At 41.9% G+C, this 22,091-nt stretch overlaps 2 protein-coding genes and 1 long non-coding RNA gene across 4 annotated transcripts; 1 reads left to right on the forward strand and 2 right to left on the reverse strand.

Moving 5' to 3' along the window:
• Window positions 1-260: 260 nt before the first annotated feature.
• Window positions 261-9,091, reverse strand: LOC115198889 (UBA-like domain-containing protein 1). Its single transcript, XM_029761285.1, has 3 exons — window positions 8,828-9,091; window positions 8,414-8,473; window positions 261-1,788 (listed from the first exon to the last, which is right to left on the reverse strand). Exons 1-3 carry the CDS (start codon window positions 8,933-8,935, stop codon window positions 1,492-1,494), a joined length of 465 nt encoding a protein of 154 aa, XP_029617145.1. The 5' UTR covers window positions 8,936-9,091; the 3' UTR covers window positions 261-1,491.
• LOC115198894 (uncharacterized) lies at window positions 2,060-5,030 on the reverse strand. The gene is made up of 2 exons (XR_003879316.1): window positions 2,551-5,030; window positions 2,060-2,472 (listed from the first exon to the last, which is right to left on the reverse strand). It is a non-coding gene; the product is annotated as an uncharacterized LOC115198894 (long non-coding RNA).
• Window positions 9,092-9,188: 97 nt separating the features above from the next.
• Window positions 9,189-18,043, forward strand: LOC115198875 (E3 ubiquitin-protein ligase MGRN1). Of its 2 annotated transcripts, XM_029761275.1 has the most exons (16): window positions 9,190-9,535; window positions 9,825-9,943; window positions 10,188-10,276; window positions 10,593-10,739; window positions 11,391-11,508; window positions 11,609-11,675; window positions 11,863-11,906; window positions 12,049-12,096; window positions 12,325-12,393; window positions 12,632-12,791; window positions 13,043-13,152; window positions 13,335-13,549; window positions 14,306-14,463; window positions 14,648-14,758; window positions 15,402-15,447; window positions 15,704-18,043. In XM_029761275.1, exons 1-15 carry the CDS (start codon window positions 9,448-9,450, stop codon window positions 15,440-15,442), a joined length of 1,584 nt encoding a protein of 527 aa, XP_029617135.1. In that variant the 5' UTR covers window positions 9,190-9,447; the 3' UTR covers window positions 15,443-15,447; window positions 15,704-18,043. The 2 variants fall into 2 exon arrangements, with proteins under 2 accessions (XP_029617127.1, XP_029617135.1); XM_029761267.1 differs by lacking the exon at window positions 15,402-15,447 and having other exon boundaries at window positions 9,189-9,535.
• Window positions 18,044-22,091: the final 4,048 nt, after the last annotated feature.

A 22,091-nucleotide genomic window follows, 5' to 3' on the forward strand; every position in this document is an offset into this window, starting at 1 on the left:
TTCATCAATCCAAGGATGGAGAGAGAAGGCCAAACATGAATCTGTTTAGACCATTTCACATTTCGCCTGGTTTTTAAACAGTATCTCTCCCTGATGTGATGTGTGTGACTGAAGATTGCGTCATACCAACTCACTGGATTCAACATCCGCTGAGAAATAAACTGCCATCTGGAAAATACTAAAACAGCCCAGGATGTTGTGGGTTATAGTTCCATTAGAGCCCCATGTCCATTTGATACATAGAGTCAGACTCCAAGATCTAATGCAGTGTAATACATACAATATTTATTCAGAAACACAAAATAATTAAGTTAATTGTCTGGTAATCCACAAAACTGTTGTGGTAGCTGTCTCATGGAAAACATTGAGGAACAGGCGAGTGTTCAAAGCAAAACTAGAGTGTGATTATCAGATTAACAGATCGTAGAATAGAAAACGTTTGGATGGGGCCTTCCCTGAATTTATCAGTTCCTTTCAATTGCAATATTCATTCCATTGTCCAAAATAAAAAGATGATCAGGTGTCTAGACGAAACATTGTTGAGCCGAGAGTTCCTGAGACAGCATCACCAAATATGCTGTTTTCTTCTTCTTTTTTCTTTATCTTTTTTTAAATCTATATTTTTTTAAATATATTTTCCCTCTTTTTTATTTTCCCCTAATATGCTGATTTCCATCTTAAGCAACGACAACACTGCATCAAAAACTATCTGTCTGCTACTTAGAGATGGTGCACAGCTGGAATATCAAGCAAGAAGTCTCGCTCTGACAGAAACCTTTATCTCACTTTTCCTCTGAACACTAGTGGCTGGAAACAATATCATACAAAAAACACTGAACCATGATTGCAGTATAACATCCTTTAGCATTCAATGCAGACAGACACACGGTTTATAAAGAGGAGCAGTTTGTAAAGTTGCTTATTAAACATTGTTGGATAGCTGGTGTTCCTTGATTGTGTGAGTGGGACAGTCAAAGTCATTACCCAACGTTTGAAAAAGCAGATCCAAGTTGGTTTCTAAGCACATTAGAATACTAGAACACATGATATTCACACACTTACACTGGTTAAAAAATAAAGAAGAATGATGTTATTTATGCAGTGCATCCCCTAGTATCAAAGGCATCCAGTCCATTGGCACCACTCCGAAAGACAAAGTAAAGATGATGACACTGTCATACACATCGTGTGTACAACAAGAAGATCCTTCTTCGGCACTAGTCATACAAGTCCATCTTTGTCTCTGGTTTCAGATCAATGAAAAAAAAATGAAACATATGCCTAACTAAAATTGTCTGCAGATTTTACAATGTGGGGTCATGTGAATGTTCATCAGCTCTATGCTCATAATTCCTCCTTTCTGTCCTCAGTGCATGTCCACAACATCGCTTGGTTTTCTGCTTTCCCTTGCAGCCAATTCATTTCTCACTTTGTCAAAGAGGACTGCCCGATATTGGTTCCTCTTGTTATCGCGAGGCCCCTGCAGTGCTCTCATCTCTCTGCCTCCATGGCGACGCTGGCCTGTTCACTGGAGGCCTGTTGAGTGACTGCTTGGGGCCACCCAGGGGGAGGCACCTGAGAGGGGATCTGCCCAGAAGTCCACAGGCCCTGCTGGGTCTGACCTGGGGCAGAAGGGCCCATGGCCCAGTTGACCTGAGGAGGAGAGGTCGCCATGGAGGCTATGGGACTGCTGGCGTTGAAGCTCTCTGAGGCCTTGAGGCGGGAGAACATGGCCAGTGCGTCTGGGAAGTTGGGAGGTGTTGCTGGTGTGTTGGCTGGAGTGTGCATCTGTGGAGAAAGGAGAGAACCATTAATAAGAGAACATAGATCTGTAAGCATTTCTGATTGCATATTTCACTACTAACTTCTGTAATTACTGGCGCATTGTCTCCAGTTCTAATTGACATGCTTGGTTTGATTTACCATCTTGACACTTATGTCCTCCCTCAACTGGTCCTTAGAAGTGCCTACATCATAATAGTTGTGGAAGCAAAAAGGGAAAAATATTTTCCCTTCGAAGCCCAACTTCCTCAGACTGACCCCTTGTCTTTCCACCAAATTCTACATCCTGCCCTGAGTCTGCCCTCTCAGCTGACACTACAGAGAGCAGGCCTCAGGAGACTGCTCTGTGACTGCCAAACACAGGACCAGTCAGCCAAAACAAACACCATTTCATGAGTAAGAACCTAAGAGGGTCCAAAGGAATCGTACCTTCCAGGACATAAAAGGTCAAAGCAACCAGTGTTAGGATTCACTCCAACCATCTGAAGGCTACCAGACTGTCTGTTTTCTCATTGTGCGGACAGGATATCCACCACATAATAGATTATGCAATATCTCAAACAGTCATGTGGTTTGTAGTGGAACTAGAGGAAATAGATACCCCCCCCCCTCCAAGGCACATGCTTGCCTTCAGAATACGTTTTGACTACGGTAAACATATTTCTTTAGGAGGATTGTCAGACAATTTAACTACATTTTGTTAATGAGAGCTGAAATATGTACAAGAAGAAAAAGATCACCACGGGCTAATAAAGAAATCCTTATTACTTGATAAGAACATTAGTGGAGTTTCCCACACACATGGATTTCTAAGGTTTCTATGGTGCAGTAAGAATGAATGAGTTAATGAATGAATGAACAAACATTGGATTTCCCACAGGCATTAGCGTTGAGCTGCTTCAATAGGAACGAGACATGCCTTTATTCAACGTAATCATTTATGATGCGCAGTGAACCATAAGGCTAGTGTGTGCATTGCTCAGTTCAGGACAAGCATGTCTTTGTACAAAAAACGGGTCAGCAGCAGCCATACTAGCATAAGGCTGGCTGCTTCAGAAATGTCATTTTGCATTTTGCAGATCACTGGTAGCCTACATTTGCTTCAGTCAATAACATTGCAATAAATTGCAGCAATAAATTGTAAGTGATCGTAACAGACTTCCTGTCAACTGACACACATGGCGGCAATAAAACAATGACCTAAGATACGATTTAGAATTATAATTTTTTATACTATATCTGTTTACAAAACGGTTAAAACTGTACAGCTGAAAAACACATAATACAAACGCCTTCCGTTATCTGACCACAATAACAAGACAGCCTGGCATGTGTGGGAGTTTCCACTGCTTTACATTGAAAGAGGTCAGCAGTGTATAGGGAGAAGGGTGTTGAAGGGGTTGGCTATGTGGACACACAGGGTGTGGGCCTCGGTGTGTGGCAGCTGCTCAGTCAGATCAGCTGGCTCTGTACACATAAACACACAGGAGACCGACCGTGTATTTTCTCATCTGGAGCTGCAAAGTTGCTATAGAAACAGTCCTGTTTGATAGGGATGGATCCTGTTATAGCAGCTGCAGCCAGGGAAACAGTACAAGAGAGCTTGTTTTAGAGAGTGTGGTCTTTCTCATCCCTTTTCCTATTGTTTATTGTCAGTTTGCCATATTTGTGGCTCAGAATAAACAATGGCAAACTGTACCCTGTACTAAAGCCCTGCATCCTACCAACCAGCATTGTTCATATTAAACACAATGTGCTATTGTACACCAGGCAGTCTACTCTACCATTGTTCAAAGGGCTTGTAAACAGACACATTTTCTTCGCAAAATTATATCCCGCATCAGAGCACATCTAAATGTAGACACTAAACGTCTAATAGCCATCCCAAATAGTAATATCAAGGGTAGAAGTACAGTTTACAAAAGCTGTTTCTTTTGGACGATGTTATGAAGACTCTTTAACTGACTCGATTCATGACTGCCACAGACCTCCTGGCATCCTAAACATTGACTGGGACATTGTGATAAGCCACACGTCTACAATATTGCCACCGGCCTATGCCTTATTAGCCTGCTGTGGTTAAAACCCCTATGTGCATTTCAATCATGAGGGACGTAATCATCTGTGGATGTAACATCCCATAAGCACGTTGAGTTTCAACACTGACCTCCATCGTGTGATCTACAAGATAAATTGTTGAGGGCATCATGGGTAATCTGTCTTTAGCGAGGCTGCACCTTTTTCAGAGCTGTTTCACTAACTCACAGTCATCCTACACAATGTCTGTTTCCATGTATGTGGTCAACTGTCCAGCAAAATGAAAGAAAGGAAATTCAAACATCCCGTGTCACGTGATACACAGCTTACATTACTGTGTCCTGTATCAACAAATCAATCTCACCAACCTCCAACACAAACAGGTCAATGAGCAACCATAGAGTGAGTCAATAATTAACCCAACACAGTCCCTTGTTGTTATCATACAGCCAGGGATAGGTTAATATACAGATGCTGGTTGGTCATGTCAACTTGTTCAAGTGACAAGTGTCATTTTAAACCAAGGCCACGGTGCTCTTCATAACAATACTACTACTGACAACAGAAACAATACCCTACAGCACTTCCAAAAACATTACATTTAATAGCCTTGGGTGTAACAGAGTTAGTTTCGTAACCTCACTCCCCAGCTTGAAATGTCTCCACATCATGTTACATGTGCATCGGGCCTCTCTCTCCTTGGCCTTTCTGCGCTGGTCTGTTTAAGGACACAGTGGGCACATACTGCACCGTAGTAAACCTGTCAACCATTTGTCAATGAAAGGGGCTCAACTTAACCTTATGCCACGCCTGACAGCCAACCCCTAATGCATACAGACCATGCCAGATATATTACCAATGTCACTGCTTCTTATCTAATCTAATGTCTGCCCACATCCTGTTTATTTTCATCAGTTTGAAAATGAAAAAAATTAAAATAGAAGCAGAATGAGATCATCGGGAAATGGCAGACCCAGTGGTAGGTTATGAGAGGTAAGGTTCTAGAGCTGATATCTTATTGCTCGTGAAGCCAGATGTTGTTTCGAAGGAGAAAATCTATAGGCCAAATGGAAAATCTACATGACAAATGGCCTAGATTAAACTGTGCTAATGTCCTGTTATACATGTGTCATGATTTTAACACTGTCATTAAAAAACAATGTATGTACAGTTGAAGTCTGAAGGTAACATACACTTAGGTTGGAGTTATTAAAACTTGTTTTTCAACCAAAACTATAGTTTTGGCAAGTCGATTAGGACATCGACTTTGTGCATGACACAAGTAATTGTTCCAACAATTGTTTACAGACAGATTATTTCACTTATAATTCACTGTATCACAAATCCAGTGGGTCAGAAGTTTACATACACTAAGTTGACTGTGCCTTTAAACAGTTTGGAAAATTCCAGGAAATTATGTCATGGCTTTAGAAGCTTCTGATAGGCTAATTGACAACAATTGAGTCAATTGGAGGTGTACTTGTGGATGTCTTTCAAGGCCTACCTTCAAACGTAGTGCCTCTTTGCTTGACATCATGGGAAAATCAAAGGAAATCAGCCAAGACCTCAGAAAAAAAATTGTAGACCTCCACAAGTCTGGTTCATCCTTGGGAGCAATTTCCAAACGCCTGAAGGTACCACGTTCATCTGTACAAACAATAGTACGCAAGTATAAACACCATGGGACCACGCAGCCGTCATACCGCTCAGGAAGGAGACGCGTTCTGTCTCCTCGAGATGAACGTACTTTGGTCTGAAAAGTCCAAATCAATCCCAGAACAACAGCAAAGGACCTTTTGAAGATGGAGGAAACAGGTACAAAAGTATCTATATCCACAGTAAAACAAGTGGGGGGTACCACAGGGTTCAATTCTTGGGCCAACTCTTTTCTCTGTATACATAAATGATGTCGCTCTTGCTGCTGGTGAATCTCTAATCCACCTCTACGCAGACGACACCATTCTGTATACTTCTGGCCCTTCTTTGGACACTGTGTTAACAACCCTCCAGACAAGCTTCAATGCCATTCAACTCTCCTTTCGTGGTCTCCAACTGCTCCTAAACACAAGTAAAACTAAATGCATGCTCTTCAACCGATCGCTGCCTGCACCTGCCCGCCCATCCAGCATAACTTCTCTGGACGGTTCTAACTTAGAATTTGTGGACAACTACAAATACCTAGGTGTCTGGTTAGACTGTAAACTCTCCTTCCAGACTCACATCAATCATCTCCAATCCAAAGTGAAATCTAGAATTGGCTTCCTATTTCGCAACAAAGCATCCTTCACTCATGCTGCCAAACATACCCTCGTAAAACTAACCATCCTACCAATCCTCGACTTCGGCGATGTCATTTACAAAATAGCCTCCAATACCCTACTCAACAAGCTGGATGCAGTCTATCACAGTGCCATCCGTTTTGTCACCAAAGCCCCATATACAACCCACCACTGCGACCTGTATGCTCTCGTTGGCTGGCCTTCACTTCATAATCGTCGCCAAACACATTGGCTCCAGGTCATCTACAAGACCCTGCTAGGTAAAGTCCCCCCTTATCTCCGCTCACTGGTCACCATAGCAGCACCCACCTGTAGCACGCGCTCCAGCAGGTATATCTCTCTGGTCACCCCTAAAGCCAACTCCTCCTTTGGTCGTCTCTCCTTCCAGTTCTCTGCTGCCAATGACTGGAACGAACTACAAAAATCTCTGAAACTGGAAACACTTATCTCCCTCACTAGCTTTAAGCACCAGCTGTCAGAGCAGCTCACAGATCACTGCACCTGTACATAGCCCATCTATAATTTAGCCCAAACTACTACCTCTTCCCCTACTGTATTTATTTTATTTATTTTGCTCCTTTGCACCATATTATTTAGATTTGAACTTTGAACTTTCTTCAAACTACAAATCTACCATTCCAGTGTTTTTCTTGCTATACTTTATTTACTTTGCCACCATGGCATTTTTTTGCCTTTACCTCCCTTATCTCACATCATTTGCTCACATTGTATATAGTCTTATTTTTTTCTACTGTATTATTGACTGTATGTTGTTTACTCCATGTGTAACTCTGTGTTGTTGTATGTTATCGAACTGCTTTGCTTTATCTTGGCCAGGTCGCAATTGTAAATGAGAACTTGTTCTCAACTTGCCTACCTGGTTAAATAAAGGTGAAATAAAAAAAATAAAAAAGTCCAATATCGACATAATCTGACAGGCCGCTCAGCAAGGAAGAAGCCAATGCTCCAAAACGCCATAAAAAAGCCCGACTACGGTTTGCAACTGCACATGGGGACAAAGATCGTACTTTTTGGAGAAATGTCCTCTGGTCTGATGAAACAAAAATAGAACTGTTTGGCCATAATGACCATTGTTATGTTTGGAGGAAAAAGGAGGAGGCTTGCAAGCCGAAGAACACCATCCCAGCCGTGAAGCACGGGGGTGGCAGCATCATGTTGTGGGGGTGCTTTGCTGCAGGAGGGACTACTGCACTTCACAAAATAGATGGCATCATGAGGGAGGAAAATTATGTGGATATAATGAAGCAACATCTCAAGATATCAGTCAGGAAGTTAAAGTTTGGTCGCAAATGGGTCTTCCAAATGGACAATGACCCCAAACATACTTCCAAAGTTGTGGCAAAATGGCTTAAGGACAACAAAGTCAAGGTATTGGAGTGGCCATCACAAAGCCCTGACCTCAATCCCATAGATAATTTGTGGGCAGAACTGAAAAAGGAGGCCTACAAACCTGACTCAGTTACACCAGCTCTGTCAGGAGGAATGGGCCAAAATTCACCCAACTTACGGTGGGAAGCTTGTGGAAGGCTACCTGGAACGTTTGACCCAAGTTAAACAATTTAAAGGCAATGCTATCAAATACTAATTGAGTGTATGTAAACTTCTGACCAACTGGGAATGTGATGAAAGAAATAAAAACGGAAATAAATCATTCTCTCTACTATTATTCTGACATTTCACATTCTTAAAATAAAGTGGTGATCCTAACTGACCTAAAACAGGGAATTTTTACTTGGATTAAATGTCAGGAATTGTGAAAAACTGAGTTTAAATGTATTTGGCTAAGGTGTACGTAAACTTCCGACTTCAACTGTATGTTTTGTATTGTATGTATCATAAATGCTGTAGCACTTAAATCATTTTTTTTTTTTTTTTTTTTTACTAAAACAATGTTCACTTTTGCTGGAACCACCCTCTCCCGCAAGACACATTTTCACGGCTTCAATTCAAGAAAAAGAATAGTAGCAGAACAGATCATCCATAACTCACATGACTTCATTTGCCGACTATAAGTATTAGAAACATAGTAGCCTATCATGTCACAGTTCATGTGAAATAACACAGTAAGTAATATGCTACAGTACATGACAAGGCACTATGAACAACGTGGCCAATGTGTGTTTATTTTTGTCAGGCTTTTGTTTCGGTACAACATGGCGGACACCGACGACAAGGGCATGAATATAAATATAATCATAGATGTTGCAATAATCATCATCATCATAATGTAATAATAATAATAATACATCAATCATTCATTGTTATCAATAATACTGTAGGTTTTCTATACTTACCATTTGATGATGGTGACTGTATGGAATATTGGTTTCTTGAAAAAAGGCACTTAATGCAGTCTATTGAAAAATAAAATATATGTGTCAATAAGCAACAGTCCAGTGTGCATTACACGTATGATAGCCTATTGCAGACAGATACAACCTAAATTGATATTATACTATCTGCTGTGAAAATGTTACATTGTGCCATTAGGCTGCTGAATGCCATAGTTAGCTACATTTTCATTGCATAATAGCATTAGCCTACTGGGATGTTGTAAAGATAACCAGATTATTTTACAAATGATTGGCATATTAATTAAATGTATTTAATTAATGACTCTGAGAAGCAGACACAGACTGATCTCTGTAACTGATCTATCTTCCATGCACCAAACTCAGACCATTGTCAAGAAGAAAAGGTTCCCATACCTCGAACTGCCAATGTGCCGCTTGTAGAAGCTGTTTCGCTTGGTCTGCCGCGCATCCAGCAGTCAGGACGAACTGATTTATCATAACTTGGTGCTTTAGATCATCCATATTTGCAGAGGCGGGCTATTCTAAAACCTTTCCCCTTGGTTTGGTGCTCAGTCCTTGAGGTTATTCTCCCTTGCATTAGCCTTTCCTCTCATCGACCATGGAGACAGCACAGTCCGCAGTGAAAACCCAAATATTTACTGTATGAACTATGTTCAATGTCCTGAGCGCCCCTTTGATCGGCAGCACGAGAGCGCAAATCAGAGCGATGGGGAGGGGCGATCAGTCGGTCGGTGACAGAAAGAACTACAAGTCCCTAACACCATGTAGTTTGACGTATCACACATCAGAAGGATTTTGGCTAGAAACTTGTGTTTATTTTCTTTAGCGGACACCCAGTTATCCTTGGTTCTATCGTTATTCTTGACAGGTACACAGTTGGATATATTAGTGGCTGTGTAATACCGAAGAAAGTCTAAAACTTGTTACAAAACTGTCCCTTGGACGATAAATACACTAGCGTAGTAGTTAGCCAAGTCTGTAGCTAATTAGCTAGCTAGCAACAACAGGGAAAGATGGGGTCGATTCTTAGCCGGAGAATCGCTGGCGTTGAGGATATTGATATCCAGGCGAATTCTGCGTACAGATTTCCACCGAAATCGGGTAAATATAGCTTTTAATTTGGATTGAAACGCTAAAACTCGAACTATAGCTAACACTGCTAACGTCAGTTAAAGTGACATCATCAGCTCCTAACATTACAGGCCTAACGTTACATGTGAACGCTATAAATGGTTAATTGTATGATATTCAGTCGTGGTGAGATGTTTATTTGATGAGGCAGAGATGAGTTGTGCATCGGTGCCCTGATCTTGTCCTGATTAAAGATAGGCCTTCCATCCTGATTTTATCCTGGTTCTAATCTAGTCACATACTTCTATTTTCTTTTAAGGGAATTACTTTGCCAGCCATTTTTTCATGGGAGGGGAGAAATTTGACACTCCCCATCCAGAGGGTTACCTATTTGGAGAAAACCTGGATCTGAACTTCCTTGGAAATAGGCCTGTACAAGTAAGGACAAACAAGTTCGCTATACAATGGCAGAGATTCTTAGCTATGTTAAGTTTTGCACCGTGCAAGCTGCTGAAAGAGATGTAACATGTACAGCCTATTAGGCATATTAGTTGAAGTGGAAGTTCAGGAGTAGTCCTTGATTCACATCCCCCATGCTATAAATTAGGCTAAAGCATTTGACGTTTATCTGCGTTGGGCTGTTCTTTTCTTAGACTAGTTGTCGTGTCTCACCTTTGCTTAGTTTCCGTACGTGACCCCGGCACCCCATGAGCCTGTGAAGACCCTGAGAAGTCTGGTCAATATCAGAAAGGACTCCCTGCGCTTGGTCAGGTGAGGAAAAACACCATCATATTCTAGTAGACTTCTGACTAACCTTTCCTCATTTCTTTTTCTACATGGTTTTCATTGTCAAGTGATTCAGGTGAAGAATCCTGGCTGATTGAGCTTAGTTTAACATCTATTCACTGTACTTGTTTAGGCCTACGTTTCATTTGATATTGACATGCTTTCATACGTGTGGCGCATGAGGGATTTTTGTTGTTGTTTAACTTAATCATAGCTTCAGTATCAAAGTTATGTAATTTTGAAATTAGCCACTTGAAAAAGCTAGCCTAACATTTTTTTTGTTTGTCTGCTTGACTACTAGGTACAAAGATGACACGGATGCTCCAGTAGAGGAAGGAGGGAAGCCAAAGGTTCTGTATGGTGTGGAGTTCACATTTGACGCTGATGCTCGTGTGGCTATCACCCTGTATTGCCAAGCTTTTGAGGAATTTACCAATGGGATGGCAATGTATGTAAGAGTCTGATTCAGAAACCTTTTCATTTACATAATAGACTATGTTTAGCATCAATATGCTATTTAAGTCATTCATTAATTAGAAATACATATTTTATTGCGCTGTCTCTTGATCCCAAATATCTAACTAAATACAATCCAGCATTTTACATTTCTCATTTGAAATTAAATCCATGCCTTTTTCTGTTTCTGAAGATGTGAAATTGATTTATTCACTTTAAAGACATGATATAAGAACAGCTTATAATAGTGGACAATATACAGCATAGAACGCCAGTCTCCAAAAAGCAGACTGGGAGAGATACAATGGGTTCTTAGCAACCGCCTGTCTCCATGGATACGCATGTCATCTAAAGAGGGAATTAATATAATAGTTTATGCTGAGGTCGTTATGTGAGTGGATGGATGTGTTTTTCTGCCTTTCTTTTTGCATGTTTATTGAGTTTTTCCATTGACAAATTTAAGAGGGAAAATTCAGAAATTGATTTTAGTTAGGCCTAATGCTGTTTTTCATTATTTGTGGTCGAAGAAAGAGCTTTCAACGAGATCTGAAAAAGAACATCTTATATTTCCGGTATACTAAATTAACTTTGATAGTTTTTTGTATTGATAAGATATTGACATCACTGTTTCTGTCCTGTGTAGGTACAACCCAAAGGGCCCAGCCCTGGTTTCTGAGACTGTACACTATAAGAGGGGTGTGAGCCAACATTTCTCCCTGCCTTCTTTCAAAATCGATTTCACCGACTGGAAGGAGGAGGATGTGAGTATATCTGGGCAGCAGCACTCAATCCTGAGGGGTGATGTCACCAGCTGACAGTTGATAAACTAATCTGTTGTCACCATTTATTTTATCTTTACAGCTGAACTTTGACCTGGACCGGGGTGTTTTCCCCGTGGTGATCCAAGCTGTTGTGGATGAAGGGGATGGTAGGTGGTCCAAATGGTTGACGCTGATGTTAGTTCTTCGCTCCATATATCACCTCAAGGCTGACTTAATAACAAACTTAGTTGGCAACTGTCTCTCCGCTGTACCACAATAGCAGGTGCTAGATTAGACATTCTGTATGCACAGAGTACAGTAATCCCTGATGAATTAGTGTTTGTCCTTTTCCAGATTGCTTGGGACATGCACATGTGCTGCTGGCAGCCTTTGAGAGAGTAAGTAACTCATTGTGTCGATTGAGTGGAAGAGGACAGTGTTTGAATTTGACTCAAATTTGCATCCTGCATCTGATGTCATGAAGTTCTGTTTTCACACATTATGAAATATGTGAAGTAAACACCGTTTCTTCCTTTCAAGCATGTGGATGGCAGTTTCTCCGTCAAGCCTCTGAAGCAGAAGCAAATTGTAAGTTAATCGAAGTTAATCCATGTCTTCTCTATTATATTAGTAGATTATTCAAAATACAAAATACCTGAATAACAAAAACATGTTAATTTACAACACATACATTTGTTAGCGTGTGTGCTTACTTCCTCCTCTTTATCCCTAATGGGACATAAGGCTACAATGTGTTCCTCCCGTCATTCTCTGTCCATGGCCACGTGTTGTTACCATGTGTGCTCTCTGTTATAGGTGGATCGTGTGAGCTACCTGCTGCAGGAGATCTATGGAATTGAAAACAAAAACAACCAAGAGACCAAGGTTATTATTCTAGAACTCACCAAGAACACCTTTTGTAGATGCATACAGTAGATTTATTTAACATGAATTTACAAAGGCTGTTGGAAAGCAACACATTTTACATTATAGAGGTGTAACCACACCTGAATCTTTCAGAAATGTGGCTCATTTTGCTGTAGGTTTTCAGACCGTAGGTTTGCGTAGTCTATTTTTTTCTACATGTTCATCACTCTAACAAATGTTTTTTGGTTCTCTGCAGCCGTCGGAGGATGAGAACAGTGACAACAGCAATGAGTGTGTTGTTTGTCTGTCAGACCTCCGAGACACCATCATCCTGCCCTGCAGACACCTGTGTCTCTGCAACTCCTGTGCTGACACCCTGCGTTACCAGGCCAACAACTGTCCTATCTGCAGACTGCGTAAGGAGCGACGCTAGTTTGTTTCCAATAGGCTTCCAACTGGGATTTCATGCCTTAGCTAATAGGAAATAGACCTGCCAGGCTGCCATGTTTCAGAGCTCAGCGAGAGAGACTAATGGACGTGGAGATGAATGCCCTGTGGGGACTGAGCTGATTTAAGGAAAATGCTGTGAAGTTGACATTTTAGTGAAGATGCAGTCACATTTGACAGTGTGTAGTGTAATCAGTGTTTGGTCTCTCTTTCTCCCCAGCCTTCCGAGCCTTGCTGCAGATCAGAGCTGTGAGGAAGAAGCCTGGGCCGCTGTCCCCTGTGTCTTTCAGCCCTGTACTGGCTCAGACCATGGACCATGATGAGCACTCGGTACGGCGCACACGACCCAGGCATATGTTGTTAATACACACATTTGCGTCAAGGATTGTTCTTTTTCTACTTGTATTTAACGAAACTCAACTCCATCACGATGCAATTACAAAGCCTTTAATAAATGACTGTGAATGACTAGTGAAGATATGAGCAGTCTTTCTGTGTGTGTGTCTCTCCAGAGCTCAGACTCGGTTCCCCCAGGCTTTGAGCCCATCTCTCTGCTGGAGGCCCTGAACGGCCTGCACTCTGTGTCCCCCTCCATCCCCCCAGCCCCCCTCTACGATGATATTAACTTCTCTGGGAGCCTGGTAGGGGAGGGCCTGCCGCTGGGCTCCCCAGAACACTCCGGGGACGGGGGCCTGCAGAAGGGCAAAGTCAGCAAGTCACCTGACAGGTAATCCTGGGACACAAGAGTAGTAACAAGCCCAGTTCACTTTCTCCTCCATCTGAGATGGACCATCTCCCTGAAGTGTGCACTCGTACACTACCCTCCCCCTCATGGATTTAAAAGGAATGGACAGGTGTAAGGGAAGATGGTGGAACCTCCCTCCAGTGAATATTTAAACCAATCCAATGCTTTGAAATCTTTTGATGTAGGGTGAACCAGGGCACACTTTAGGAAGAAGGGGGAGAAACTGAAGTGGGGTAATGTCTCCAAGTGCTGCTCTCTACAGTCCAGCTGCCTGCTACTGTAATTTTTCACACCATTACCATTTGATTTGAACAGTCTCTAACTTGGAGCATATGCAATTTAGAATGATTTAGTTTTAGTATGGAGTTACTAGCCCTGACAGATTAACTGCCCTGGATGGATTTGCTTGTTGACATTGGGTTTGACTCTGGATTGATTGCTCATCAGTTTGTGTAACAGCTGGCCCAGGATCAGAATAAAGAGTCTCCTTATGTTGTGGTGGGCTGCTGCTAGAGGTCTTCTCCTGTATCCAGCACCATGCTACAAACTGATTAGACGGCATGTCCTTGGCAATCCATCCAGTTGACATTGCTGAGCCTTGCCAACCTGCAGAAAATAAAATGACTAGGACAACAGTACAGAGTGCAGTCTGTTTATTATAAAGCTTCACGTCGGTTGTAAAAGTGTTTTTTTGTTTGTTATCAATGTCACCTCATTGTAAGTGTTTCACCCCCGCAGCACCCTGAGGTCGCCCTCATCACCCATCCAGGAGGAGGATGAGGAGAAGCTGTCTGAGATGTCGGACGCCCAGCCTCACACCCTGCTCTCCAGCAGCCCTGCTCCCACCGAGGCCACTGCAGCCGAGGATGTACCAGAGTCCATCTCCCCAGATGATGGTGAGTTCTGTCATGCTCTGAATGCACGTAGTTAGCGGTCCAGTCTACATCAAGTTCGGGTAGGTGACCCCTCCAAATAATGACTTGAATTACCTACCAGGGTACATTGCAAACCAGTGTAAGGACATTTAGGTCTTGTTGCATGCTGTGACCTTGTCTCTCCCTCCTGTCGTTGGTGGTACAGAGGACAGGCTGCACTCAGGAGGAGAGAGAGAGATCCTTCAGGACTACAGCAGTGAACACAGCAGCCTGACTAAAACAGAGAGTGACCCGCCAGGGGACCTGTCTCTGCCAGGTAAGCTAATAATAGCACAAGGCCCAGGCCCGTGCGTATCTGTGCGCATGTGCACGATTGTGTATGTTTGTATTGATATTAAAGATATTCTCTGGTTCTTTTGTATACTTTTTAGCCAGTAGTTCTGAAAATAGCGCCCACGAACCAAAAGTGGCCCCAGAAAATTGCGTATGTACAGATATGTGCACCATGTCTCTCTCTCTCGGTCTACTGTGTGCGTGTTGCTAGCTGTCACTCCCTTGGCAGGCTGAAGATCATTGGCTGAAACTTTAATTGCTAGCGGGCTGGCCCACGTGGGGGGAAATGTGGTTGAAATGGCGCTGCACAGCTTCCAGAAAACAGTCAAACTAGAGATTTCTTGGCTAGTTCTGCTCATAGATTATGCATGAACTACACACTAACATACAAAAAACAGGAGGTTTAAAAAAGACTTACTAGTTGCCAAAGCACCAGAGCATGTCTTTAATGCTCAAACCAATTGTAAACATACATTTTTGATTGCATGTATAACACCTTTTGGCTTTTTTTCTCTTTATTCTCCCAGGCTTTCAGTCCCCCAGCTTTGCATCTAACCTGTGTGCTGTTTGTTCTTCTGTTTCCTTACTCCCTGCCCTGTCCCTTTACCTGGCCTTGCTATGGCCAGCTCTAGGTCCTGATGCCTGCTCTATTGGTGTGGAGGAATAAATGTGGTATGTAGGACTTCTCTGTCCTGTCTTTACCTGTCTTTACCTATCTGCTTTTCTGTCTCGTTGCTTCAGAGAAACCGATTCTTCGCTATCTGTCAGATTCAGGACAGATGGTTAAAAATCTGCTGCAGGTTGTAACTCTGTTTATCATGCAAATTGACAGCAAGATTGTATTGATAAGTATCCAATTGTTTAGATTTGATTTCACTGGAGTAAGAGATCCTCTTGTTTAATTGGATCATGCTCCTTGTGTCCACAGGGTCATCAGAGAGCCTGAAGAGTCAGAGTACCAACTGCTCCAGCCAGCCCCTCCTGTGTCCCCCCAGCAGCCTTCACATGGAGGATGAGCAACTTGACCCCTAACCTCTGGGCCTAACGGTTCTCCCTCTCTGGCTGAGTCCCCATTCACTTTCTCGCATGGATTTAACAATGGTGGAAACTCCCTCCAGTCAATAATTACACCAATCCAATGCTTTTAAATTCATGACGGGGAGTGTGAAAGTGCACATTTAGCCTAAAGGATGAATAATTGGGACTTAGCCATGGTCTCCTCCCAAGCCCATCCCTCCCCCATGATCCAGTCCCCTTAGGCCTCGAAGGTAAATATTAATGCTACAGCATACAATGATCACCGATTCATGCCATAGCTGGCATTGATTCAAAATGTGTTTGTGGTGGTCATTGCAAGGATTTACTAAAACCATACTATACCTTAACAAAAAACAACAAGTCCTTAATTAGATTTCTTTCCATACATACATTTAGGAGTGTGTAATTGTTTATCCATTCTGGATGGGGTTGAGGTGCAGTGGCGGACGTTGCATGATTCCAGTGGTTGAGTATGACTACCATCATATGGTGGTACTAGAAGCACACTCACTTTCAGTTTACTCTATTCAAATTACTGCTTGACACTAATTGTTTTTAGAGAGCATTAATACCATTCATGTTGTATTCATCTAAACTAATAACTTTTTTAACTGTTATTTCTTGGTGCTTGTATGATATGAAACGTTTTTGAAAGCAAACTTTGAAACATTTCAGTAGACATTTGACATGATTAAACATGACATAATTTAATGGTGTCATTTTTAAAGGTTTTGAGGATTCATTAATTTTTTTCTTTGAAATGGTGAATTCCCCTGTCATAGCAAGTCAAATTGAGGCATTTCATTTCAAGTTGTCTTCAACGGTAAATATCTGCATTTGTTTGTTTTTATACTGAATTATGTGCTATCTTATATATTGTACCTGTACTAGAAAATTATGTAGATGAATTAGCAAAATTGTATATTTGTGTATTATAGAAGAAAATCTGGGGATTCAAATAAGGAGGTTAGTAGTTACAGCTACATGCACAGTATCTCACATTTAGCTGATCGATTTTTAGTGACAGAGTCCAGCTTTCCACCCTAACAGCTGAACACAGATAGATAGCCTGCAACAAGCCAATACGCTATGCTGACTGTATAGCACAAACTGTGTTATTTGTAGATGTGGCATATTTGTGTAGTTATATTGTGGCTTGTCATCCTGGCATAGTCATTGCCTTGCTCAAGTTCCATGACTTGCAGTATCTGACTTCCCTGTAGATGTAGCACCATACATATAGATAGATCTATGTGCCTTCAACTAAACAGATATGGCTGCTGCTTGTTGCATTTTTGGTGTTCTTGTGATGTTTCACAATGTTTCACAACTGTTTCAGGATATACAGCTGTATAAGCCTGTAGTCTAGGAGGTTTTTATTCCCATTGGCTGATATACAGAGCTGTAAAAGTATGACATTTCTTTGCATTCTCAATAGTTCGTAAAATATTTTTAAAGAAACCTAATTGTTATTAAAACCAACTGTTCAGCAATTACAAGTATGTTAAGTCCATATATTGATACATGTAATCTACAAATTAACTACATTATGAGTAGACGTGGTTGTTATATGGTCTGTATTGTGTGTGTGTGTGTTCTCATTTTTTTACCTGGAGGAATAAACTAAATGCTTCTTAACCATTTTACTTATGCAATATCTTGAAACATTAGGTTAAAGATGCAATGTCATCTTTCGCTTGTGAGTTTTGTTGTAGAGGAGTGTAAAAACTATCCAATCTGCTTTGGATTAATACTGTTCATGTCTTTGACTAACGATGTGTCGTGTTAACTTTGATGATACACTTGTGCCTTGTTCCTGTTTCTCACTATTATTGACCTGGTATCCAGGATAACACCACATTTAGTGGTTAATAACTCTATCAATATCTGTCTGTCCCTGTGTACAGATGTAGGATCTTCATTTGATCAATCTTCTGTTACTGAGAATTTTCCTGCACGGCAGGAAAGGCAACCTTGTAGTGTATTCAAGGTTTAAAAAGGATTCTAAAGTTTGTAATTTCTAGTTTAAAATATCAGACTAGATTTGCGCTAACGAAAAATGTATCAAGCCCTACAAAAAAATGTCCCATTCATTATAATCCACATAATTCAAATTTCCTGTTCCTGCAGGATTATTTTCCTGCTGTAGCGAACTGGCTCAAATTAAGATCCTACATGTGTAGCCTATAGCCACATGTGAATAACAATTAAATAAATGTAATGTTGAACACTTCTGTTTTTAACTGCATGTCTCATGCTTGCCTTCCATTGACCTGTGATGACCATTTAGGGTGAATTCGGAAAAAGTGGGACACTGCATTTCCATCTTCTGTAACCTATTTCGACATCTAACCAACATATTAGCCCAACACATGATACATTTCTGAAATCCTACAGACGTTTCGTAATCACACAAAAAAACTACTGTTTTCATATTCACAGGAGGCATGACCATATTTTCAGTTAGCATTTGGTCGACTTTGACACCATTATTATAGTCCTAATTGTACTTAAATGACGATTCAATTTTGTGTGATTAGGAAACATTTGAGGATTTCAGAATTGTATCATGTTGGGCCGATATGTTGTATAGATGTCTGAAGAGGTTACAGAAGACGAAAACGCTAAATGTTTCCTGCTTTCTGAATTCACGAAATAACAGTACTAATAACAGTAATAATTAACAGGATATAGTACTACAAGAACCAGAGCCTAAACTAAATACAGGTGGTCTCTAATGTAAACTGGTTCTCTCCTCCATTAGAAAAGCCCACTCCATTCTGTCCTACTTTAGCTAGCTATGGTTGGTAAAACGGGACACCCAACAAACATGACAATTTCAAAATTGAAAGATAATTTTGGCAACTTTATGTATTTTGATGCACCAGTACATAGTATTCACATTTACGTCAACATTTGGCACAGTGAATTATGTAAGACCGTTTCATAACCTTAACAACAAAACAGAAAAGCTACGTCACCGTGTGCTTCCCGGGGTGAGCATCCTGTTTGAAGCTTTCTCTGCCCCTCTATGATGTCACCAATTAAGTGATGTGATTTTGATCAGGCTTTTAGTAACAATAGTTTAGATGTTCTCTTGTCAGACCAAGAAATAAAGGCATCAGGATTAATCTGTCCCACTTTATATCATGTCCCACTCTTTCCCGAATTCACCCTATGCATAGTCCTACATGTTGAAATGAAATGTGTATATATTATATGTACAGTACCAGTCAAAAGTTTGGGGACACCTACTCATTCAAGGGTTTTTATTTATTTTACTATTTTCTACATAGTATAATGATAGTGAGACATCAAAACTATGAAATAACACCTATGGAATAATGTAGTAACCAAAAAAGTGTTAAACAATTCTAAATAGATTTTAGATTATAGATTCTTCAAAGTAGCCACCCTTTGCCTTGATGACAGCTTTGCACACTTTTGGCATTCTCTCAACCAGCTTCACCAGGAATGCTTTTCCAACAGTCTTGAAGGAGTTCCCACATATGCTGAGCACTTGTTGGCTGCTTTTCCTTCATTCTGCGGTCCAACTCATACCAAACCATCTCAATTGGGTTGAGGTCGTGTGATTGTGGAGGCCAGGTCATCTAATGCAGCACTCCATCTCTCTCCTTCTTGGTCAAATAGCCCTTACACAGCCTGGAGGTGTGTTGAGCCGTTGTTTTGTTGAAAAACAGATGTTAGACCCACTAAGTGAAACCAGATGTGGTGTATCACTGCAGAATGCTGTGGTAGCGATGCTGGTTAAGTGTGCCTTGAATTCTAAATAAAGCACAGACAGTGTCACCAGCAAAGCACCATCACACCTCCTCCTCCATGCTTCATGGTGGGAACAACACATGCGGAGATCATGTGTTCACCTACTCCGCGATCTGACAAAGACATGACGGTTGGAACCAAAAATCTCAAATTTGCACTCATGAGACCAAAGGACAGATTTCCACCGGTCTAATGTCCATGGCTTGTGTTTCTTGGTCCAAGCAAGTCTCTTCTTATTATTGGTGTGCTTTAGTTGTGGCTTCTTTGCACTTTGCAGCAATTAAATCATGAAGGCCTGATTCATGCAGTCTCCTCTGAACAGTTGATGTTGAGATGTGTCTGTTACTTGAACTCTGTGAAGCAGCAGGTAGCCTAGTGGTTAGTGTTGGGCCAGTAACTGAAAGATTGCTGGATTGAATCCCTGAGCTGACAAGGTAAAAATCTGTTGTTCTGCCCATTGAACAAGGCAGTTAACCCACTGTTCCCCTGTAGGCTGTCATTGTAAGTACGAATTTGTTATTTACTGACTTGCCTAGTAAATTTAAAAAGCATTTATTTGGGCTGCAATTTCTAAGGCTGGTAACTCTAATGAACTTTACCTCTGCAGCAGTGGTAATTCTGGGTCTTCCATTCCTATGGCGGTCCTCATGAGAGCCAGTTTCATCATAGCGCTTCATGGTTTTTGTGACTGCACTTGAAGAAACTTTCAAAGTTCTTGAAATTTTCTGCATGAACTGGCTTTCATGTCTTAGAGTAATGATGGACTGTCACTTCTCTTTGCTTATTTTAGCTGTTCTTGCCTTAATATGGACTTGGTCTTTTACCAAATAGGGCCATATTCTACACTGCTCAAAAAAATTGAGGGAACACTAAAATAACACATCCTAGATCTGAATGAATGAAATAATCTTATTAAATACTTTTTTCTTTACATAGTTGAATGTGCTGACAACAAAATCACACAAAAAGAATCAATGGAAATGCAATTTATCAACCCATGGAGCTCTGGATTTGGAGTCACTCAAAATTAAAGTGGAAAACCACACTACAGGCTGATCCAACTTTGATGTAATGTCCTTAAAACAAGTCAAAATGAGCCTCAGTAGTGTGTGTGGCCTCCACGTGCCTGTATGACCTCCCTACAACGCCTGGGCATGCTCCTGATGAGGTGGCGGATGGTCTCCTGAGGGATCTCCTCCCAAACCTGGACTAAAGCATCCGCCAACTCCTGGACAGTCTGTGGTGCAATGTGGCGTTGGTGGATGGAGCGAGACATGATGTCCCAGATGTGCTCAATTGGATTCAGGTATGGGGAACGGGCGGGCCAGTCCATAGCATCAATGCCTTCCTCTTGCAGGAACTGCTGACACACTCCAGCCACATGAGGTCTAGCATTGTCTTGCATTAGGAGGAACCCAGGGCCAACCGCACCAGCATATGGTCTCACAAGGGGTCTGAGGATCTCATCTCGGTACCTAATGGCATTCAGGCTACCTCTGGCGAGCACATGGAGGTGCTGTGCGGCCCCCCAAAGAAATGCCACCCCACACCATGACTGACCCACCGCCAAACCGGTCATGCTGGAGGATGTTGCAGGCAGCAGAACGTTCTCCACGGCGTCTCCAGACTCTGTCACGTCTGTCATGTGCTCAGTGTGAACCTGCTTTCATCTGTGAAGAGCACAGGGCGCCAGTGGCGTATTTGCCAATCTTGGTGTTCTCTGGCAAATGCCAAACATCCTGCACGGTGTTGGGCTGTAAGCCCAACCCCCACCTGTGGACGTCGGGCCCTCATACCACCCTCATGGAGTCTGTTTCTGACCGTTTGAGCAGACACATGCACATTTGTGGCCTGCTGGAGGTCATTTTGCAGGGCTCTGGCAGTGCTCCTCCTGCTCCTCCTTGCACAAAGGCGGAGGTAGCGGTCCTGCTGCTGGGTTGTTGCCCTCCTACGGCCTCCTCCACGTCTCCTGATGTACTGGCCTGTCTCCTGGTAGTGCCTCCATGCTCTGGACACTACGCTGACAGACACAGCAAACCTTCTTGCCACAGCTCGCATTGATGTGCCATCCTGGATGAGCTGCACTACCTGAGCCACTTGTGTGGGTTGTAGACTCCGTCTCATGCTACCACTAGAGTGAAAGCACTGCCAGCATTCAAAAGTGACCAAAACATCAGCCAGGAAGCATAGGAACTGAGAAGTGGTCTGTGGTCACCACCTGCAGAACCACTCCTTTATTGGGGGTGTCTTGCTAATTGCCTATAATTTCCACCTGTTGTCTATTCCATTTGCACAACAGCATGTGAAATTTATTGTCAATCAGTGTTGCTTCTTAAGTGGACAGTTTGATTTCACAGAAGTGTGATTGACTTGGAGTTACATTGTGTTGTTTAAGTGTTCCCTTTATTTTTTTGAGCAGTGTATATACTAACCCTACCTTGTCACAACACAACTGATTGGCTCAAACGCATTAAAAAGGAAAGAAATTCCACAAA

This window comes from Salmo trutta, chromosome 1, assembly GCF_901001165.1.
Source record: "Salmo trutta chromosome 1, fSalTru1.1, whole genome shotgun sequence".
Classification (NCBI taxonomy): domain Eukaryota; kingdom Metazoa; phylum Chordata; class Actinopteri; order Salmoniformes; family Salmonidae; genus Salmo; species Salmo trutta.

Bases quoted from the DNA above. Each gene is read 5' to 3' on its own strand.
- LOC115198889 (XM_029761285.1), bottom strand. From the start codon at position 8,935: ATGGATGATCTAAAGCACCAAGTTATGATAAATCAGTTCGTCCTGACT. The intron at 8,474-8,827 runs GTATGGGAACCT...ATTTTTCAATAG, and splicing joins CGGCACATTGGCAGTTCGAG to ACTGCATTAAGTGCCTTTTT. The intron at 1,789-8,413 runs GTAAGTATAGAA...CTTTCTCCACAG, and splicing joins ACAGTCACCATCATCAAATG to ATGCACACTCCAGCCAACAC.
- LOC115198875 (XM_029761267.1), top strand. From the start codon at position 9,448: ATGGGGTCGATTCTTAGCCGGAGAATCGCTGGCGTTGAGGATATTGAT. The intron at 12,097-12,324 runs GTAAGTTAATCG...TCTCTGTTATAG, and splicing joins CTCTGAAGCAGAAGCAAATT to GTGGATCGTGTGAGCTACCT. The intron at 13,550-14,305 runs GTAATCCTGGGA...TCACCCCCGCAG, and splicing joins GTCAGCAAGTCACCTGACAG to CACCCTGAGGTCGCCCTCAT.